Source organism: Plectropomus leopardus, chromosome 23 (genome assembly GCF_008729295.1).
Source record: "Plectropomus leopardus isolate mb chromosome 23, YSFRI_Pleo_2.0, whole genome shotgun sequence".
NCBI lineage: Eukaryota > Metazoa > Chordata > Actinopteri > Perciformes > Serranidae > Plectropomus > Plectropomus leopardus.
In genome coordinates, this window is record NC_056485.1 from 15,181,230 (window position 1) to 15,203,130 (window position 21,901).

The following is a 21,901-nucleotide window of genomic DNA, read 5'->3' on the forward strand; positions in this document are numbered from 1 at the left end:
TATGGAAACTAGACTGGAGGACAGTGAGAACCAGATTCTTCATCTGAGGGACAATAGTAAAGTGATATTGAAAGATTTTTTTTTGAAGAAGAAGAATTAAGGAACATAGTATAGCACAGCCATGTTCAGGGAAGAAGCTTTTATCTTCAAACTCCTGGGAAAGACATTTTGGTCTTTACCTGCTGGATACTGAAATATGACTGATAAATGCAGCTTTAAGATGTTTATTTGACAATGTGCGCTAGCAAAAACAGAATACAGCTTCACAAAAACAATCTCAGTTATGGAAAAGGTACATGTGGAGAACATAGTTTGACAATACGATTATACAGGCAACTGTATGATTTGACCTCATCGTGGAAAAGGATGCCAAACAATCCACAGAATCTTCTTTATGAAAATAATTAGCTGCATTCCCATATAAAAGATTTAAAATTGCCTCCACCTAAACAAATTTCAACAGTAAAATCCCCCTTTTAATCTTATGGTATAAAATATAACAGAACTGCTGAGAGGACACTCACATTGTGAGCTCTGAGTTTTAATCCTTTAAGTGCATATTCTCTTATTATACTTTGTTCATTTTTTAATGCAGGACATTTGACAGTGTACATTTACAGGGTGGTTGTAGTATTTTTCCTTCCTTTGGCATGAATTATGCAAAAATAGTCTTTAATGTATAATTCCTTACATTTTTTCATACACACATACACAGACACACACATACTCTTATTTCTGCATTTTGGTTTCATTTTGCAAACTTCCAGCAACCTTTAAAATGAAAAATATAAAGCACACGAAACTAAACTGGAAAACATGAATATAATATATAAATTTATATAAATAAGAATCTACTGTTTAAGAGAAAAACCCAACCTGGACGGGTAGACAACAACTTCAGTTGCTGAGGCCAGTAAACCCAGTGTAAACCCTTTAGTGGAGTCATCAATCATCACATACACTTGATTGAATAAATTCAAATTGTGTGGTGCATTTGGCACTTTGACATTTTTCCAACAGCCCAGAGTTTAGAAACCCAATTAGTTTGAAAAATGTCCCATTTGACCAAAAGCCAGTTATCCCAAAAACAAAAGCTCATTGTTCCGAAGTTACGTTTCTTCAGAAAATACACACTCCCTGCAGAAACTCAGTTTCCAAACAGTGTTTGAGCCAATACCATATTTTTCATCAACCATCGCTGCTTTTTCAGCAGCTTTTAGAGAAATTCTCAGTTACTCTTGTGCAAGACACATATCAAGCGAGGAAGCATAAATTCATCCCTTTGCTATGCATTTTTTAACAGATGTGCCCTTTTATGAGGTTCTGTTCTGTTAAGGTGTGAACACCTAATAGAAATTGAATTTGTCACAATACGAGGCTCAAAGTATTGTTACCATTTGTGTGATCACACTGCTGCATTTTTTCAGTTGCCAAAAAACAGTGTTGGTGTTGCCGTTTGGTTGGAGATGTGAGTGCATTGACCATAACTATTATCCCTGCACAATCTGCTGAGTTTCATTTACTCAGTGTCATTCAGTGTTTGGAGAATATTTATCCTCTGACAATTTTCTCCTCTGCTATAGCCTCTTAAAGTCTTCCTCTCAACTCCTGTTTCCACCTTAGAAGCTCTCTTAAGGGCTAAGATGATTGAAGAACTTTTTAAATTTTTTTTTTAAATTTTACCCAGGATCTAGTCTTTACTTTGAGGGGAAATTCTTAGAAAATGTCATTCTAAGATTAGTTTTTTAACACTTGGAGCAGCTCTTAGTACTAAGAAGTTTTCTGTTCATGACACCAGAGTTTCTGAATCTAACAATATCTGCTAACATGAGGTTTGCATCTGGTTGAGGAACAATCAGACTGCCCTGAGTGTGTGTTTTCACACCTTTCTTAAGCCCTCAGAAAGGGGCGGTGTCACACTCTGATTGGCCCAGAGGGGAATGCACCAAGCTGCTCTCAATTCCTTACTAGGACTCAGTCCCCACACCTGCACCACAGGTGATCTGAATTACCCTCTAAATCAACTCAGCAGTACTGTGACTTTCAGCTAAAATGTACTGGTAAAAGGGAAATGAAAGCCTAAAGCAAAGATGAGGAACTGATACAGTTTGTTTTTGGGATAATCTGAGAAAAGAAAAATTCTTTGTCCTTCTTATTTCTCCAAGACACAACTGAGTTCAACATAACATCAATATGAGATTTTGACCAGTTTTTTCATACTTTCTAAACTATGAATGCTTTCAGTAAACTTCACATAACCACTACTCCTTTTTCACAGCAGAGATAATCAGAGGATGAGCGTTTTTCTCATTTTGTCTAAGATGTGGGCTGAAATATGGGATGATCTCATCATTGAACAAACACTCCGTAAATGAGTAGATGTGAGATTGAGCCGTCACATCGTAGAAGGACACGAGACCTTCCTCATAGTCAACAAACACCCCGACTTTCTGAGGTTGCTGCCTCAGGGTGAGGCTGGTGGGTGGAACGGTCAGGGCTGCGTACTTATCACCTTCAAAATGAACGACGACCCAGTAGCCATTTTTTGGCCTCAGCGACAGTTTCCCCTTGCGGTTGACGTTGCGTTTTGCTACACCCAGATCCCACCCTGTCTTGTTGCTGACCTCCACCTCCCAGTATGACCTCCCAGTCGTGAACCTGTTGTGCGCCAGGATGCTGCCGAACATGTCAAATCTTAATGGAGCTTCAGGAACTTTCTGGGCCTTTCCGCCGTCTCTCACTGCCTTCCCATCAGGAGAAACAACGAGGAATTGGTGTGCAGACATTGGATCCAGCTTTACATCCACTGTAGTAATGTGAAATAATGGAAATCATGAAGCACTTCATACGGATGAAACACCAACTGTATGTTGACGCTAATGTGTTTTACCTTAAATTGCTACATTTACATGCACACTATTCCACCATTATTCCAAAGACAATAATCTGAATTTGATAGAGGTGATTTTAGCAGAATGCTCCATTTAGATATTCATGATTAAGACAGACTACATTTTGCGATTAAGGCGTGGGATATGCCGATATATTTCGGGTTTTGGGGGGATTCTTTAAACATGTAAACAGAACATCAGGTATATGATTCTCAGCTCAGGTTTCACTGCTGTGCAACACACGGCCTTGATCCTGTAAATGGTCAGCTCTGTGCTTTGTCATGCGCATAAACCAACTTGCCAACAGTTTTAAAGGCTTTTGGGTAGAGATACATGACCAAGACATAAGTCCACATTTCTGGTCAGATGGAGAAACACATCTACTTTTACACTTTAAGATATGGATATCAAAAAGGTTTATAAATATGCAAAAATATTGCAGCGCTGACATTTTCAAAAAACTGGTTGAAAGCATGAAAAAGAGAGATGGCTGTGTTCGAAAAAAACTGCCATCCGTGTAAAGAAATCAGTTTACATCCCCAAAAGCGCAAGAAAAAAAATTCTTAATTTATGCCTGGGTACACTTTTGCATTAAAGTTTAAAATTTTAAATCTGCATTGATGATGATATCAAATTTAGACCTTTTTTGTGAAAGGTATTTTTATGTGATTCATTCGGTTTATTTAGTATGTTTTTTCTTTTAATTTGAGGCAGTAATCACGTGTATATTTATTTGAATGGTCCTCAGAGTTTCAGCTGTTTGGTTTGTATAATGTTTGGGAAGCACACCTTGAAAGACGCCGATTTACTCCACCTTTGTTCCAAATTTCCCACTCAGGAGACTCACCTGTATCCTGAGAGGGTGCATAAAAGGGTCAGTCTCAGGTGTTGGCCCTTCATTTGTTACTCAGAGGACTGTCAAGACTGAATCCAGTTGCTTCTCTTAGTTGTCATAAACATGCCATGTAACCACTGAAAGGCTTTTTATCGAAAAGCATCACTCCTCCACGCACAAGAGCCTAAAGCTGTTTTCTTTTAAACTATGATTCATTCAATAAGTCACATAATGTCCTGAGTCACTCACCTGCAAATGTGGGAATCCTTTCGAGTTCTGTGAAAAGAGAAATTAGATTTAAACAAGCGATTAAGATTAAAATAAAAAAGCACACCTTGGTTAAATAAACTCACCAACAGAGGAGAGTTTTTCCAGTTTCTCTTGGATTTGCTCCATCATGTTTGACGTTGTAGTTCTCAGTGTGCCGAATGAATATGAAGTGTCAACAGCGACATTTTTCCAATCCTGGGATTCATTTGGGCCTGTGAGAAGACAGACCTGTGTGTATGTGGGAGAAATATTACATCGCCAGAATTAAAATCACTTCAGTGAATTAGAAACAAGTGTAAAAATACACAACTGTCTTTTAGCTTCTGTGAGATCTGGATATTAGCTCAGATGCTGACATGCAGCATCTGAATCATGATGACTTTCTCAAAGGTTAAAGTGACCAATAAGCTCTACCTGCAGATCTGGGTTTTTGTTCAACTCATCAATGGTCTTTTTGAGTTTGTCAATTTCCTTTTGCAGCTTTTGAACCACATCCTGTGCTTCTCTCTTCACTCTCCTTCTCCTAAAAATTAAACACAGTGCATTAGGCAGTTAGTTTCATTCAATGATGAAATAAAGCTGAAAAAGAATTATTTCTTTTGCCGGTCACCTGCTGGACTACGCTCTACGCTGGTATCAAAAACAACTCAGACTTAAACATTTTAGATTGATAAATTGCACTACAGGTAAGAGGAAAATATGCATATTTTAGATTTAGGGGTGAACTTTATCTTTTTTATAATTTGAGCCACATATGATTGACCTTTCCTCCAGAGGCTGAAGCGCTTTCTGCCGAGCGTCCTCCACGACTTTCATCACCTCTGAGAACACGTTGTTGATCTCCAGCCATTCAGCATCCAAGCCGCCCTGAAAGGAATAATAGACATTGTTAAAGATGTATTAACCAAAAGCTTAAAAAAAGTGAAAATCTGCTGAGGGCTCACCTTGCAGGCTTTTACAGATGATGAGACTTCAGCCAACTTTTGCACTCTTTTCTTAATATTTTGCTGTAACTCAGCTCTCATCCTGTCTTGCTTTGCCTTAAAAGAAGACACAAAGTACTTGTATTAGTACAAACAATTGTAGCAACCACTTGATGTGCAGACAGACAAGTGCAATGCTAGCAGCTCTGTGAGGCTGCATGCGAGCACAGGAGCCCTATGAGCGGACAGCTAATGGCAGCATGCAAACAGGCTCAAAATGTCAAAGCTTAAAGTACAGCAGAGAATGATGGGAATGTCATTGCCTTTGTAATGGACAAATACAAATTCTGATGTGATGATCACTGCATATGGAGTCAGATCACCAAATTTTATTATGTTACAGTCTGAGGGAAACATGAATTTGTCATGATAACTGATCCAAAAGCTTTTGAGACATTTAACTTAAAACCACAAATGTCAACATGCTGGTGGCGCTGGAGGAAAATTCTGATTTTCACCTAACTCATTAGGATACAACATCTGTACAATTTTTGTGCCAATCCATCAAGTAGCCTAGACATTGAGATTTCACTGGATGAGTGAAAACCTTGACCTCATGGTGAGGTTTTATAAAAAGTCTGGCGATAGTTATTGAGGTGTTGTGGTGGACTCATTTTGGCTAAAAACAATACACTCAGTACGTTTACTTGTATGAAAAAGTTCCTGTTAGTGCGACTTAAAATGGATATTTAAAATATGTGTAAACACGTTAGTCCGACTGAAAATCAAATTTCTCCAAGGCAGAGTAACACACAAAGATCATGCTATTGGGGTCTATTTACTCTTTAATGTATACGCCTCAATCCAACCAGAACTGGCCTCAGCATTCTGCACATGCTCCATAGCGCTGGGCTTTGACCCGAAAGTCTAATAGCTTAAATTCATACAAGAAAGACGGAAAAAACAGAAGATGGAGAAGAAAACAAGACGAATGTACCAAGTAAAGCATAGCGTACTTATGAAATGTACAGTGCCGAAAATATCCATGTTGTCACTGTTTGACATGCAACCTGCTTGATAACTTGTTTGGTGTGTGACATGATCAACCAAAGTTCAATAGCAACTAGCTGAAAGTGGGCATATCTCCACCTACAGCAGCAGAGTGGGACCCACTTCCGCCAATAAATTGATTTTCCCTGGGTGCTAGCATACCGGGACAAGGACAGAAGCATAATTAAATGGCATAATCGAAGTATAACTGTAGCCCAAATGCACATAAATGTATTGACTGTATTAATAAAAGTATAGTACCTTTTGTAGTTTTTGAGCCTCCATCTCCTTCTGTCTCTCCATCTCCCTCTGTCTCTCCATCTCCCTCTGTCTCTCCATCTCCTTCTGTCTCTCCATCTCCCTCTGTCTCTCCATCTCCTTCTGTCTCTCCATCTCCCTCTGTCTCTCCATCTCCTTCTGTCTCTCCATCTCCTTCTGTGTCCCCCTCCCTCTGTGTCTCCATCTCCCTCTGTCTCTCCATCTCCCTCTGTCTCTCCATCTCCTGTCTCTCCATCTCCTTCTCCCTCTGTCTCTCCATCTCCTTCTGTCTCTCCATCTCCCTCTGTCTCTCCATCTCCCTCTGTCTCTCCATCTCCTGTCTCTCCATCTCCTGTCTCTCCATCTCCTTCTGTCTCTCCTTTGGGCGGACTGCTGGTTCTTGAACTGTGGTTGTTGGAATATGCAATGGCGGCTGCCTCACCTAAAGGACGAAAGCACTCAGTTTAAGCTGGACAAAATAATTATACTTAAGAATATACAGTAGAACTTCTCAGTCTACAGAGGATCATGAAGGTACATTTAAAAGTTTCCAATCCATCAGTATTTATAGATGCAGCTAGATGGTTGAACTGAAGAATGATTCATAGGATGAAACTGGATTTGCTCTCCAGTGAAACATTTAAATGAGATCTGCTGTACCTGCTCACTGGAAGAGAAATCAAGCGCTCGACGAACATTGGTGGCAGTTTGATGTATTGTAATGTGGCGTTGAGGAGTTTCAAACACTGTAGAGAAAGAAGCTGCTTAGAATCGTCTCTATGGCACCCTGCCTCCTAGGAATTACATTTGTATGTTACTGAGTTGCTTTCTTACAGAATAGCTAAACGTCCTACTTTCGGCTTGAGTGCCTCCTCACTTGAATGTACAAAGTCTCAAAAATTGACATTCCCAGTCACCCAACCGTGCCACCTCTTGATCCACAGCATCTCCCTGCCCCCACCACACTCAAAGTAATCATTTTCGTTAAGTAATCAATTCGTTGTCCTTTTGATAAGCTTCTTCCCATTGACTGCTCCAGGTGAACTGCTCCCTTCCTGAAAATCAGAACTTTTTTTTGTTTTTAAGAGAGCTAAAACAGACCCTTTAACTGTTACTGTTGTCCCTTAATTCCTACATTTGATCATTGGCAGCAGGTAAATCAAAGACACTTGTGATAAACATGGTGCATAATTTAGGACCATGACACCATGTGTGTTACTCACCAGGATTAAATAAGGAGGTGAAGAAATCCATCAGTGGATCTTCTACTCTGATTGGAGGTCCAGTGTAGGAAAATGTAGGAACATTACCGTTAAATCTAAATTGCTCATTTGCAGGGATACCCATTCCCTTTGGTGTGCATCCCATCTTCCCCTGGTGAGTTCTCAGGCCTTGGTAGGTCGTAACTTTGGACCAGCCACAGTGACAAACCTGGAGACTCATGTCTGATGTGTTGAGTATCTGGAAGAATTAAAAGCCCATTTTTATCTATCAAAGGCAGGATTTACTTTATGCATTCTTCTGTCATGATAGATTTAAAAGTGAAAGCAACAAGAATTGCCTCCCAGCATCTTCAGGAAAAATACTAAAACAATTGTGGCATGAGGCTTATTCTTTAAGTTTCCAGTGGTTCATTTTTTACTTTTGACAGCTGGCTCAAAGCCTTCTTTCCAAGGACAGAAATTTAGACAGAATGTAGAAAGTTTAAGAAATTTTATTACTTTCATTTCAGTGATGATTTAAAACCTGAAGGTGTAGGACTGAGATAAGACAGCGATTAGTCTCCCTCTAGTGGTTACCCAGAATTCATTGTGCATTATTGACTATTCCCTGCTGCAAACACACCGCTAGATACAACAAGGAAATAAAACAGGAATATGAATGGAATGTAAATGCTGGTGAGGAAACATTGCCAGTGTTGTTCAGAGGTATTTCAAAGAGGAACTGAATTAACTTTACAAATAATGCAAGTCTGGAACTTTATTTTAATGAATGGAAATTAAAAAAAAAAAAAAGAGGCAATCCTAATGTCATAATCACAGCATATTTGAGATCATTATTTATGCATTTGTATGCATGATGCCATTAATCAAGCAAAATGTGGAAAAAAAGGTATGAGTGTGTTTGATTATGCAACACATATATCAAATAAGAATACAGCAATATAATACAGTAGTATAGTATATGAATGTCAGCATAAAAATAAACATTAGCAATAATAACAATAATAATTAGGGTTTTTTAAAATTATATTATATGATGTATCTAGAATAGACTCATGTTGTATCTTAAGTATATATTCATATAATATAGTACAAATAAATATTAAAACAACAGCAACCATAACTGTCTACATATTTATTTTTAACAATTGATGTAGCGTTGTATTAGTCCTTTAAAGAGGTTTAAACAGGTAAAAGGGACTGTGTGGGATTTTTTTTTTTTTTTGATCTTTTATAAATCGGCTCATACAGACTGTGGATCTGTCATCAAACAGCTGATTCCCCAAATAGCGACCGATGTCGGGCGTCACTTCAAAAGTTGTCGCTGCAAAAAAACGTGGGGTCGATTCTCTTCTGTGTTAAAGGGGATAAAAAAGGAAGCATTGACGCACCTTTCCTTAGAACAGCTCTTATCATGGCAGCCACTCAGGTACTTCCGGTTCATCTCTGTTAAAAACCGTCCTATGCAAAAAGAGGTATCCTACCGCAGCTTATGCCACTTACCGGGCTCCGTACGTCACTGTTTCGTGTGTTTTTGTCCGCGCCCTGAAACCTGCGGTTGACCACACGGGGCTGTGTTTACGCTGCATGCGTCAAAGTTTGTTTCTGAGCTGCACCGCCGGGTCTTTTATTACGGAAATCATGAGAATTACCTGAGAATTACCTCTCTATTTTTTTTTTTATTTATTTATTTTTTTTTTGACACACTGCTGAAATTGCTCTTTTTTTTACAAAACATATCTTTACATTAGGCTTATCTCGTTCCAATCACGATTTTCAGGCGAGAAGCACTTGGTGGAATAAAGTTAAATAACAGGATAAAAGCAATAAAAACAATCAGAAAATGATCTATTACTATCTAACACGTCAAAAACATTTCTTATAAGTGCACTGACGCATTTTATTATTACTTCACTCCTCAATCGGATATTTTGTTTTTGCAAGAGAAACATAGGCTGTAAGTCCCTAAAAGTAGTTTAAAAGTAGAAAAAACACAGCAGCAGCAGCTTACCTGGCGCTCTGAACCCTCTTCGCTCTTCTGAATGATCTGTCTCTCATTTCTCCTCCTCTTTTCTATCTGATCCACAACTCTTTCAGTTTCGATTCAGCCAAAACAAGCCTTTTACTTTCCCCGAATCACCTCAGCTGCGACATACAGCAGAGTTTCCTGTTGTTATGCACCACTGTTCTCTGTTTACATCCTCATACTAAAACATCAGAAGGCCTAATAAAGATGTTTTAATTGAAGGTTATTTTTGTAATGTGGCGTTATTTTTAAACTGGCCATAGTCTTTTGACTGTACAAGAACATGTAGTTTATAATGTTTATAAGTAACATTATGTTGTAGAAACAAATTTTCAAAAAACACAAAAAAGCAGAAAAAATAAAACAAGTAAATGCCTCAGAAAATATGTTTATTAACAATAATAATAATACTTCCACAACAAATATGTGATATCATCATTCATTTTCCCCTAGCTTTTTTTTCTTTTTCCCTAAATGATTTCTTGAGCTTTTTCTAAATGATTTTACAAACCAAAGTACTTCTTGCAATTTGTGGACTTTGAAGTTACTCTTTGCTTTTTTTCCATGTTTTTAACACAAATCGTAAACATTGAAGAAGGAAAACAGAAATTTCTCAAAGTTTTAAATACTTGTGGCAGGCATCTGAAAGCAGCACAAGAAAAGTGATGTCACTTCAGGTTTCAAAGGTCAAAATAAAAAGTAAAGTCCTGCATTCAAAATGCCAAAATTATCAACATCAAAGTGCACTTAAAGCAACAAAAGTAAGCTAAAAGTACCACTTGGAAAATGTCTAATTTGCAAAGATGATACGTATTATTATTATTACTGGACAACAGGGTCATATCTAGGATTTAAGGACACTGGGGGCTTAAGTTTTTTATTTATTTTTTTAATGAACAAGCTCTTTTTTTTATACTTTCTTATGAACATACCCTTAATCATTAGCCTGCCTAAAAAATAATAATAAAATAAAATGCAAGCTGGTTATGTCCTTTTACCACATGTAAGTTTGAGTTGCACTTTAGGGAGAGCAGCAGTTAGAGTAGCAAATAGAGATTACAATAAAGAAATAAAGAATAAAAGGAAACTGTTATTCGTAAAAATGTATCTTTTCAAACAGATGCATACTTGCACTTTCGAAAAGGGATAACGTTTATCTTCTCCAGGCTCCCTAAAAACTTGGCATTTCACCCGGGGGGCGGTCCCTAACTAGGCGTCTGCATCAAACAGTGTTTGTGTGCCTGATGCAAGTTTCCAGCAGCTCACACTGAGTTGTCTCCTCACGTTTTGGATAAGCTAGAAAATCTGTATTGACAAAAGTTGTTTATGAGCGTGCTCTTTGCCGTAACCTCAAAATTAAGCCTTTAAGAGATTTTACACCCAACTGTAACCTCAAACAGAATTTTTGAATTTTTTTTTGTCATCATTGACTTTCATTAATTATTTTAGTCTCCCGTGTGTCCCCTTTGACAAAATGTGAAGCTATATAGCAGAATTTCAGGAGCAGGACCACACCTCTACCGCACCTCAACTGCGCCTCTTCCCCTTTCGTTCTCGTTATTCTGCACCCCCCCCCCCTCGACCTCTTTCCTTTTCCTCCCTCTCTCCGTAGGGTCCTAGGGGGTCTGTCGTGCCTGGGAGCCACGGCGGATTCCCACCGAAGCTTCCTCACACCGCACTCAACAATCCATCCCACAATAATTCAACATCAATGTTTATACCAAATTTACATTCACGTCAATAAATTATCAAAATGATTTCCTATTGAGGTGTGGTCCTTGCTAGTGAAGCTAACATTAACCATAAATCACTGACGCTGAAAGAAGCTGCAGGAGTGCATTTCCCACACACACTCATGTTAACACACATAATTACAAATATTTCACAGCTGAGATAATCAGAGGATCAGCGCTCTCACCATTTTCTTTAGGGTACAAACTGAAATAGGGGTAGATTTCTCCGGTGAACCGACACTCGGTAAACGAGTAGATGTGAGATCGAGCCGGCACATCGTAGAAGGACACGAGACCTTCCTCGTAATCCACAAACACCCCAACCTTTTGTGGTTTCGCTTTCAGGGAAAGACGAACTGGTGGAGCTGTTAGGGCTGCGTACTTGTTGTCATGATATTCGGTCACCCAGTAACCGTTGCCTGGGTTTAGCAAGAGTTTCCCCTTGTGGTTTACGTCACCTCTCACAACACCCAGATTCCACCCTGACCTGCTGCTGACAACAACTTCCCAGTATGACTTCCCAGAAGACAACCTGTTGAGTCCCAGGACGTCGCCAAACCTCCCGTGAGCATCCGGTTTCACTTCTGTGCCACTCACTTTCTTCCCATCTGCAGAAACAAAGCATCTGTGTGCAGTGCTCGGGTCCAGCCTTACATCCACTGCAGTAAAGACAAAATGATAAACAATTAACAGAGCTAATATCAGCAGGTATGAGTTGCACCTGCTAAACATGCACGCTGGCACATGTTAGCAGTTGACACCTTTTTCTTTTGACCATATTCAGTTCTATTTTATAATGGATTAAGTGCTCTGTTGCATTAGGAAAAACTGAATACAGCCATGTGAGCAGGGCCTCGTCATTTCTACGAGAGCTGCTCGGCAGCGCATGACGCCAAAAAACTCTATTTCCACAGTATGAAAATACCCGAATTACTGCTCTAAGGGCCCCATTACTGGGCACTGTGCCGGGAATGTAACTTCCACAGAACAGAGTAACTGACTTGCAGTTTAATGCTTCGTTAACTTGAGTGGTGATCAAATAATTTAATATTACAGCTCTTTTAGACTTTCCAAATATTTTACAACTCAGTGGATTAAATATTGATAGTGAAACCAGTCGATTCGTGGAAGAATCAATGCTCACAAAAATGTAATCACTAATTTACATATCTTTTTCCCCATTGTGAGTCATTGGAAAAAAGTCTTTCTGGGCCCCATGGCATCATGTAAAAGTGTACTTCCAGTTTTGGTTAATTTGTCAAATTTGCTTCAGTGCCTGATGCTCGGGTAAATGTAATGAGATGGACCATTGCATCGCTCTGTTTTTAATGCGCAGGCTACCGAACCAAAGGTCCCATATCGAAAGGTTCAATAAAAAATAATGTATATTGTTATAACCCTAGTAGATATATAGCAACATAACATTAGCTATGTGTGAAAACTCCAAATTAGTGTCTTGTCTCTGGAACTTAAATAAGTTGGATTTTTTACAGTTTGAATTACACACCTGCAAACTTGGAAATCCATTTCAGCTCTGTTTGGGGAAAAACATTTTTTTTTAGTTAGTGACTGTTTATTACAATTATTTAAATTCAATACAAAGCAAACCAAATCTCACAACTGGTAAACTTCTTGACTCACCAATAGAGGAGATTTTTTCCATTTTCTGGTGAATTTGTTCCATCATTGTTGTTGTTGTCGTCCTCAGAGAGTACAATGAAAGGTAAAGGAACTTCTCCTGAGCATCCTCTGCAGCTCTCACCACCTCTGAGAGCACACTGTTGATCTCCAGCCATTCAGCATCCAAACTGCCCTGTAAAGACTGACATAGTGCTTTGGTGTTGGTATTAAATCACGTACAAAATTAAAGTCCAAAATCTGCTGCAGTTTACCTCAGGGGCTTTTACAGATGAGTTGCCTTGAGTCACATTTTGTTCTCTCATCTGGATTTTGTGCTTTATGTCAGCTCGGGTTCTGTCCGGTACCTTGGAGCGGAGATCACACATAAAGGCTTCAATGTTCGAATGCACATTCAACCACATGTATCTATGTGCTGACCGATATTTGGTTTTCAGGGCCGATACCCATTATTAGTAGTTAATGAGACAGACAACCACTATTTAAAACCGATATGCATTAACAATAAAAATGAAAATCTTTCTTTTAGTATTTAGAATTTGGAATATAATAAACTCCAACAATAAAACTTTGTTTAAATGTCTTGAAAAACTGAAACGTTCAACATCATATGCAGCAAGTTCCCAGCATTTTATGCCTTTCAAGTCAAGTGAAACTTTAGATAAAAAATGAATAAATAAAAATAGTTCCTTGAGGTTTTATTGAGTAAAATTTCATCCCATGCTGACACTTTATTTGCACTTTTTAATTAATTTTACAAGCGATTGTTGAAATAAAATGCCGATCCAGATAATCAGCAAAATTCCAAATATCGATAATCTGTCAACTCGAACACAAAATCAGATATAAAGTAGCAGACAGCTTGGTTTAAACATACGTAATGTTCAAGGCTGAAGTTCTCAAGTTCTTAGTAAATATTTGTGTCCATGGCTTATTTTTCCTAAATGCACTGTATGCTTGTTTGTGTGTTCTATGTAGATTCATGTGTATGTATGCTTGGATGTCTGCTTCTTTGAATATGTCTTACTGTTTTATCTATATACATGTTTTTATGTAAATCAGTCTGAATTGCTTTTGTGTGACATAGTGCTATGCAAATAAATTTGAATTGGAACCTGTGATGGCTTTTGTTCCTCTCTGTGTTTCATCTTCGGTCGGACTGCAGTTTCCTTAGTTGTGGCAGCTGAAAACATCAGGGCCAGTTCCTTCACCTGAAATATGTTGAACAATCAACGCAAGCTGGGCACAAAGTAGACAAAGTCCTGAAAATATATCAACCTGAAGAGTGCAGTAAAGAAACATGAAACCAGAGTGTGCATGTAACGCTTTGGCTTACATGCTGTAATAGAATAAAAGCAGCAAATATTTTTAAAAGATGGACATAATAATATTTTTTTCATAGAGTGTGTTTTAAGGTACTCAAAGACACTTTAGAAAAGTGAATAAAGATTATAAAATAGAATACACCAAGATACACACATTTGCAGGCAAGTCAAAAATCAGCTGTACCTTCAGACCAGAGAAATCTGTGTCATGATCCTCTGCAGTTGTGGTTTCTGCAGAAGCAGAATTCATTTGGGTGTTTGCATTTGTTGAATCTGCTTTATTCTGTCAGAGAAAGGTGGAACGTTTATAATATTTGACACATTTGCTAAAAAATGCTGCAAAAATGTATGTATTTTCTATTCTAGCTGTGCAAACAATAATGATTTAAGATGCACGATTTTGTTTTATATATATATAATATATATATATATATATATATATGTCATATATTCTAGGGCTGTTAGTCTAAAACAAAGTTTTGGACCAACTTAATCCATGGATACAATACAAAAGATGTACTGTACCTGTGGATCCTCTTTGTCTTTCTCCTTCGGTTGGACTGCTGTTACTTTCGCTTTGACGGCTTCTGAAAGCTCCTTTGATTATAATTTCATCAGAAAGATATTATGCACTTAAGAATCAAACAAATGTTACATAACATCAAACATAACATTGATCACGTTCTATATTCTAGCAATGCTTCTCATATCCTGCACCTCAGTGCTATTACGCTATTATTCAAAATATGATAATATTCTTCATTTCATATGAACTGGCTATAAATGATGTTCCCGAATGTTCCAACACATTTATAAGAGTATGCACAGCTGCATGTAAACAGGAATATCAGTTAAATATTTAATTTTATTTGCCATCTTAGTAGTCTTTTTCATAATAATGGCAAAAACAGGAATATTTTGTGCATTCAAATATAGACAATGACGGTGAAAAGCAAGATTTATAGAGGTGTGCACCTGTAATACTTTCTGTTCCTCCCCTTGTTTCTTCTTTGGTCGGACTGCTGTTCCCTGGGTTGTGGTCCCTGAAAACATCTGGGTCAGTTCCTTCACCTGAAACATGTTAAAACAGCAAAAACAGGGTCCAAATGATAACATCATAACATTTTGTGGGGAAAATGGATTTTCATTCTATTAGTTCAAGGGTCTTCTGTGCAGATACCTTCATGCCAGTGTAAAAACCAGGCTGCGCAGCCTCACACACTGCAGAGAAAACAGTTTCTTAATTTCCATATTTAGCAGTTGAGAGGAACAACAGAGGAAACAATACTACCGCATAGCTACATGGTTTGGGATCCTTCTTAGCTGTGCCCTCAGCTGCTGCAGAATTCGCTGAATTTGCCTGTCAGGAAAAGATGGAAAATTGATCAAATTTTTCACTTCAGGTAGCATAATATGTGTCTTTTCTAGGAGGTTTCAGACTGTTTAGCAAACCTGTTTCTGTGCCAAGTCATTAACACTAATGATGCGCTGATATGAATGATAAGTTTGGCGTGCTAACATTGGCTACCGTACATGAAGGGGTCAAATCTCTCAACACTGCTGCCGACTCAATTTGAGAAGAATTTGTCATGATTACAAAAACAAAACTTTTCTACTCAAATATGGTTTAAAGGACTGAAGCAGAACTGTATTAAAATACAGCTAATTAATAAGTTTGACTTTAAACATTGTTTTTATATAGCCACAGTTGCAAAATTACCTCAACTTCTCCTCTTAAGTCTTTAAGTTAAAACAAATAGTTCAAGCGATGCATCTGTTACAACATCTAAAAATACTCAGTTGTTAGCAGTTGATTAATAATTACTTACTTATTAATAATAAGTAATTGATTTGAGTTCACATAAAATATCAAACAGACTCTTGCAAGACATAATGGGATCTTAAACACTGAAGAGTTTAATACCTGTGATAATGTTTGAACTTCCCTGCGCTGTTCCTTTGGTCGAACTGCTGGTGCTGGGAATGTCGGAGGCACCTTCACCTGAAAGATGGATGTTACAAACTCGGATTAAATTTATTTACCTCTTAAAACACTTGTAATTAACACAATCCATAAAAAAGTTACATAAAGAAAGAAATAAGGATAAAATACCAAAAAAAGATACTTGAAAATGATAAAGTCTGTGTTTAGGAAATGTCTAATGCAAACAGTTTAGCTCCAGTGATAATTTTTGATCCTTCCCGTCTTTATTTTTAAGCAGGCTGTTAGACTACTCTTACCTTGGGTGGAATAGGTGGACGCTCCCTGACTGATTTATTCACCTGAACATGGAACAGAATAAAATGTAAATCTAATTTATATTACACTTGTAGCAGCACTTGTCAGGAAAAAAGTCAAAATCAAACTTAAATCAAACAATCATGGGCATGTGATGTTCGCAGGCAAAAGAAGTCCAATGTCCATTCAAAGTTATTGCAGATCTTTTTTAATTCATTTTCCCCCAAAACAAACATGCATACAAAGAAACAGAGAAATCATGGCTGCTGCTGTAGTGTTAAAAAATGCAGACTATTGGGTGAAAAGATAAGAACTGGGCAGAATGAGGAGATTCAAGGCCAGAGCAACTTTTGGTATGAGGCTTCGAAAGGCCACATCTTGCTGTGTGAGGCTAACGGGGAGATTCAAGGCCAGAGGTAACTGTTTGGTATGAGGCCTCAAATAGCTCCATCTCACTGTATGTGAGCAACCGGAGAGGTGAAAAGTTTAACAGCACATACCCCATAAAATGAAACAAATTCCTTTTTGACCTACATAATAAGTGTACAAACATGCCCAAAAACCTCATACAGGATCCTTCATTGTTTGTGAAAAAGTCTAATCAGTATCCATAATCAGTATTCATCAAGTTCTAAAAGGGTTGATTTGGACATTAATTAAAGTATAACAAATACATAAATGTACAAAACTGCGAGCTGTATATTAGCTTTAATGGTGCAGCATTAGATTGAGACTTCACATTTTGGTTCACTAACTATGTAAACCTGTTACAGTTTATAGAGTCAATTTTAACCTTGATCATTGAAAACAGACATTTTTAACAGATGTTGGCAAAATTCTGGTCACATTTTAATCTCAAATCTAAATCAGAACGCTATATAAGATAGATTACACAATGCTTTGTGGTACTGGTTATTTCTCATGAGTGAAATTGACTAAACATGAATTATTATGATGCAGTTTCCCCTTAGCCTTGTTGTAAATGTCTTTAGTATAAGTAGTTGGGCTGCCAAGGGGTGGTGATTATTATTTCCAAATCCATTAAGCCAAAGAGGGCAGGGTTCCCCCTCCACAATCTACCCAACAAAACTTTTTGACTACCCAAATTTCACTCAGCTGAACACAAACTCGCACATTCTTCACGGCATATCACGTCTTGCTCACGATGTGTCACAGCAGAAATAATCAAAGGATCAGAGTTTTTCTCATCTTGCTTTACATGTGGACTGAAGTACGGGAGGAGCTCATCACCGAACGAACACTCAGTGAAAGAGTAGATGTGAGATTCAGCCGTCATGTCGTAGAAGGACACGAGACCTTCCTCGTAGTCCACGAACACACCAACTTTTTTAGGTTTGTCTTTTAGAGAAAGACAAACTGGTGGCACTGTTAAGGCTGCGTACTTATCACCTTCATAATGTACTGTGACCCAGTAACCATTTTTTGTGTTCAGCAAAAGCTTCCCTGTGCGGTTTGCGTCGCCTCTTGCCACACCCAAGTCCCATCCGGTCTTGTCGCTGACGTCCACCTCCCAGTATGACTTCCCAGAGGTCAACCTGTTGAGCCCCAGGATGCTGGCAAACAAATCAAACCTCTCTGGAGTTTCATCTACTTCCTGGTCCTCTCCTCCATCTTTCACTTCCTTCCCATCATCAGAAAGAACGAGGTGTCGGTGCGCTGTGGTTGGATCCAACTTTACATCCACTGTTGATTTAAAAGTCGAAAATGACTAAAAGAAGTCAAAAAAAAGTCTAAAAAAGTTTACATTTCTAAAGATATTGTCAAGAAGAAACGTACCTGTAAACTCTGGAACTCTTTGAAGTTCTGGAAAGTAAAGAAATAGTTTTAGATCAGTTTGGTCATAAAGAGCTTTTGGCATGTACCACCATGATTCAACTTTTACCGATGGCGGTCAGCTTCTCTAGGTCCTGTTGAATTCGTTCCATCATGGCTGTTGTGGTCTTTCTCATGGTGCCAAATGTCAGAGATGTGTCAAACTCCAGGTCTGTGGAGTCTTTAATGCTGTCCAGGTCTTGAAGAGATGGGTAACTCTGGGACAAAATGAGAAAGAAACAGGTGATATACCAACTGACTGATTTAGAGGCAATCGGGTAAAAATCAAAAAAGTCACTCTAGGGTAGTTGAACTGTTGTGCAGCTCTTCAGAAGGTATAAATTTGTTTCATCTGTTACACATAAATCAGCTGAAGTGACTCAAGTGTAGAGATTTCTTCTCACCTGAAGGAAAAGGATGTGATCCTCAAGTGCAGATATATCGTCCAGCTCAGAGATGGCTTTCTCAAGCCTGTTGATCTCTGCTTCCAGCTTTGTATTGATGTGTTTTGCCTCTTTCTCCAGAGCCTCCCTCCTGTCCTTTAGTGGCTTTTGAGCTGCCGCATGAGCCTCCTCTACAATGGCAAGTACAGCTGTGAACACATCATCAATATCCCACCACTCACTCTCCAACTGCTCCTGGAAACAAAGTTCAGGAAAAGGATGAGAGTTAGGCCAAGCATTGTCCTTTTGATCTCCTTTTGTCTGGCTTTTTCTGAATTGTCCTAAAGCATGTTGGTTGATTTTAACAACATTTGTAGAAAGAAATTAGCTTTCAGTGTGAACAGTCTATGCAGAAAGATCGGATCCGGGAAAAATTGCAAAACTGAGAATTAAACCCTGTAATGTGAACGTATCAATTACTGCTTCACAAATAATTTGTGTGGGACACTATGAATACTGTACAGTTCTATTAAACTATCACACTGTTGCAAACTCGCTCTGCAAATTTGACAGTCTCGTCTTATTTCCTCTTTAATCCAGGTGTATCCAGGACTGATTTTCTTTCTTCCAGTTTACCTTGCAGATCGTCAGTAATCTATCAATTTCATCCACCCGTGCTTTTCTCTTCTCAATTTTCTCTTGTAACTCTTCCTTTGTATTTTCAAGCTTGGCCTGTTGAAAATAAAAAAAGCAAGTCAATATGCCAACTTGCTCTCATTTGTGCACCGCTTTTTGGTGTATTTGCAAACTATCAATTTGTCCAACATCCAACAATGAATTAAATCAAATATACACTCCTGTAAAGACTTGAATCAATAGACAACGTGTTTTAATTCACCTTCTTCTTGCCCCATTCGTCTTCAGTAGAAACAACTTCCTCCTGATCTTCCTCCATACAGCGTACACAAATGCATCTCTCCTTCTTCCTGCTGTAAAGCTCCAAAGGTCGTCCATGCTTCAGACAGGCCCTCTCATCCAGGTTATCCACTGGTTCCACCAACTTGTGGCCCTTCAACCTTTGAGTCGACGAGTGATTCTCCAGGTGGGTTGAACAATACGAGGCGAGACAGACCAGACATGACTTCTTAGCCTTCAGCTTTCGCTCTACGCAAATGTCACAGGGCACTTCGCCAGGTGCCCCAGTGAACTTCTCATCGTCTTCTACCAGGGTCTTGTTCATCTCTTCAACAATGCTTCTCAGGGTGATGTTCACCTCTGGGATTTTACTCTGATGCTGCTTGCACAGGGGGCAAATCCTGTCATTGCAGTTGAAGCTGCGGTCCAGACATCCCTTACAAAAGGAGTGGCCACAAGCTGTGGTGACAGGATCCACAAACAGATCCATACAGATGGAGCATGTCAGGTGCTTGTCCAGTGGGAGGGTTTCACTGGATGATGATTGAGCGGACGCCATATCTGCTTAAAGAGAGCATCATGAGGTTACTCAATTAGCAATGTTATTTGTCTCTGATTATAATGTTGTTCACCTTTTGGCTTTTCGAAGAACTTTTAAATATTGGCATTTTGTTATACTAGACAGCATATGGTATCAATTGGTACCAGTCATGTTCATACTACTTCATTGTATGTGACCATAGCTTGTGGGGAAGGGTGCTAAAAAATGCTTCAGATTCAGCTTAAATTTCAGGGATGAAAGAAGTGGCATGGAGTACCTCCAACTCCCACCTCAAGATTTCATACTCATACCCAACTACACAGTGCACATCCGATAATTAGTTATTTTAACTGCAAAATAGGAATACATCAGTATGCAATTTATTAACTCATAATAACAGGAATATCAAGCTAGCCTAAATACTTCTTCATAATTCCTAAAATTCAGTCATGGCTTTTGGTTTTGGTGTGCCACCCCAAGAGTTTAAGTGGCTCCATCTGGTCACCCCCATGAAAAGTTTCTGGGGCCACCACTGAATAAATAGCTGCAGTCTGAAAAGATTGTCATTTCATTCCAGCAAGTCAATGATTTCTTCACAAATTGCTGATATTTTTGGATTACAGAACTACTTTTCTGCATATCAGCAACTTCATCCGCATCCAGTTAAACTGGTTCATATTCGGGAGATCTTGCTTGTAGAGACACAAGACGTATCTTTACTATAACGTTTGACGTGTAAACAGTTTTGAAGAAAGACCGAAGAGACAGGACACAGTTTTGCTTGCACAGGTAATAAAAAGCATTATTTTGTGTCTTATTACCTTTTTAAGCCTTGCACAACAAGGAAACAGCGATAAAGTCACCTGTTGTTGTTCTGCTGCAAGGTATTCCCAGGGACACACCCATTGGATAATTCAGCCTTTACTGCGTGTGTGTGTGTTTGTGTTAAATCCCAATAGCAGAAATATTACAAAAGTATCGAGACATAAGGAGACACAATTTCCCATTGTGGTAAATACACTTCCTGAAACACTACAGGTATCAACTGAGGTAAAAGGGTTTTAACAGAACCTTAAAGTACTGTCATTTCAGTCATTTCCTTTATAAGAAATGTATGTAAAAAATGTTTTTTGATAAGGAGTGTAATATTACCTTTCAGTGATTGGAATTCTCCGAATCTCTCAGGCGTCTGTCTCCTTCCCTCTCCACTCCCACCTCTTGTGTGTGTGTGTCCTTCCTTTGGGCTGTCCTCCCTGAGTTAAGTTTCATTTCTGTTCAACAGCTCTGCCACTCACTTCCTTTACTGAAAGACACGTGTAGACGTGTAAATGAGCAACCAAATCATCTCTTTGTCTGCTGCAGGGGGTGGTGTATGTTGAGCAAGTTTACACAGATCAAATACTGGACTTGCCAAAAGGTTGTGCCGGGACGCTCACTTAGGTTTTGTATTTACTCTGCATTGCTCAATGTTTGACTGGTAGACTGAAAGTGATCCACAAACATCAAAAATAACTCCAACAAAACAAAGTATTGATTTTTGCTTTTTTTTTTGTTCAAAAATGCGCTTTATTTATTGTTTTGTGTCACATGTATAAATTGTTTCATTTATTTGTCACAAAGGAAAACATAAAAAGACTTAACATTTAAACACTGAAATATTGTTGCAAGCACATAACATCATTAAAAAATCACAACATCCACCCCGGCATAAATTACATTCGTACAATATGTTCTCACTGAGTCCCTGACCACAGCCTGAATCAAGTCGAGGTTTTGAAACCTCTGGATTCAAGCAATTATTGTGGTTTTTGAGGTTTA

At 38.5% G+C, this 21,901-nt stretch overlaps 2 protein-coding genes across 2 annotated transcripts; both read right to left on the reverse strand.

Moving 5' to 3' along the window:
• Positions 1-210: 210 nt before the first annotated feature.
• LOC121961992 (E3 ubiquitin-protein ligase TRIM39-like) lies at positions 211-6,326 on the reverse strand. Its single transcript, XM_042512152.1, has 7 exons — positions 6,231-6,326; positions 4,941-5,036; positions 4,760-4,863; positions 4,411-4,519; positions 4,080-4,224; positions 3,976-4,002; positions 211-2,806 (listed from the first exon to the last, which is right to left on the reverse strand). Exons 1-7 carry the CDS (start codon positions 6,324-6,326, stop codon positions 2,262-2,264), a joined length of 1,122 nt encoding a protein of 373 aa, XP_042368086.1. The 3' UTR covers positions 211-2,261.
• A 3,529-nt stretch (positions 6,327-9,855) lies between these two features.
• On the reverse strand, positions 9,856-21,339 carry LOC121962440. Its single transcript, XM_042512696.1, has 19 exons — positions 21,236-21,339; positions 19,526-20,103; positions 19,264-19,359; positions 18,649-18,882; positions 18,315-18,462; positions 18,209-18,235; positions 17,524-18,115; positions 16,414-16,489; positions 16,097-16,174; positions 15,475-15,532; positions 15,353-15,393; positions 15,148-15,243; positions 14,698-14,769; positions 14,357-14,455; positions 13,963-14,058; positions 13,102-13,194; positions 12,851-13,031; positions 12,717-12,743; positions 9,856-11,868 (listed from the first exon to the last, which is right to left on the reverse strand). Exons 2-19 carry the CDS (start codon positions 20,099-20,101, stop codon positions 11,348-11,350), a joined length of 3,111 nt encoding a protein of 1,036 aa, XP_042368630.1. The 5' UTR covers positions 20,102-20,103; positions 21,236-21,339; the 3' UTR covers positions 9,856-11,347.
• Between the last annotated feature and the right edge of the window lie 562 nt (positions 21,340-21,901).

Bases quoted from the DNA above. Each gene is read 5' to 3' on its own strand.
- LOC121961992 (XM_042512152.1), bottom strand. From the start codon at position 6,326: ATGGAGAGACAGAAGGAGATGGAGAGACAGAGGGAGATGGAGAGACAG. The intron at 4,864-4,940 runs GTGAGCCCTCAG...TATTCCTTTCAG, and splicing joins CATCTGTAAAAGCCTGCAAG to GGCGGCTTGGATGCTGAATG. The intron at 4,225-4,410 runs GTAGAGCTTATT...ACATACACACAG, and splicing joins ACAAAAACCCAGATCTGCAG to GTCTGTCTTCTCACAGGCCC.
- LOC121962440 (XM_042512696.1), bottom strand. From the start codon at position 20,101: ATGGCGTCCGCTCAATCATCATCCAGTGAAACCCTCCCACTGGACAAG. The intron at 19,360-19,525 runs GTGAATTAAAAC...TATTTTCAACAG, and splicing joins ACGAATGGGGCAAGAAGAAG to GCCAAGCTTGAAAATACAAA. The intron at 16,175-16,413 runs GTAAGAGTAGTC...TCCATCTTTCAG, and splicing joins GTCCACCTATTCCACCCAAG to GTGAAGGTGCCTCCGACATT.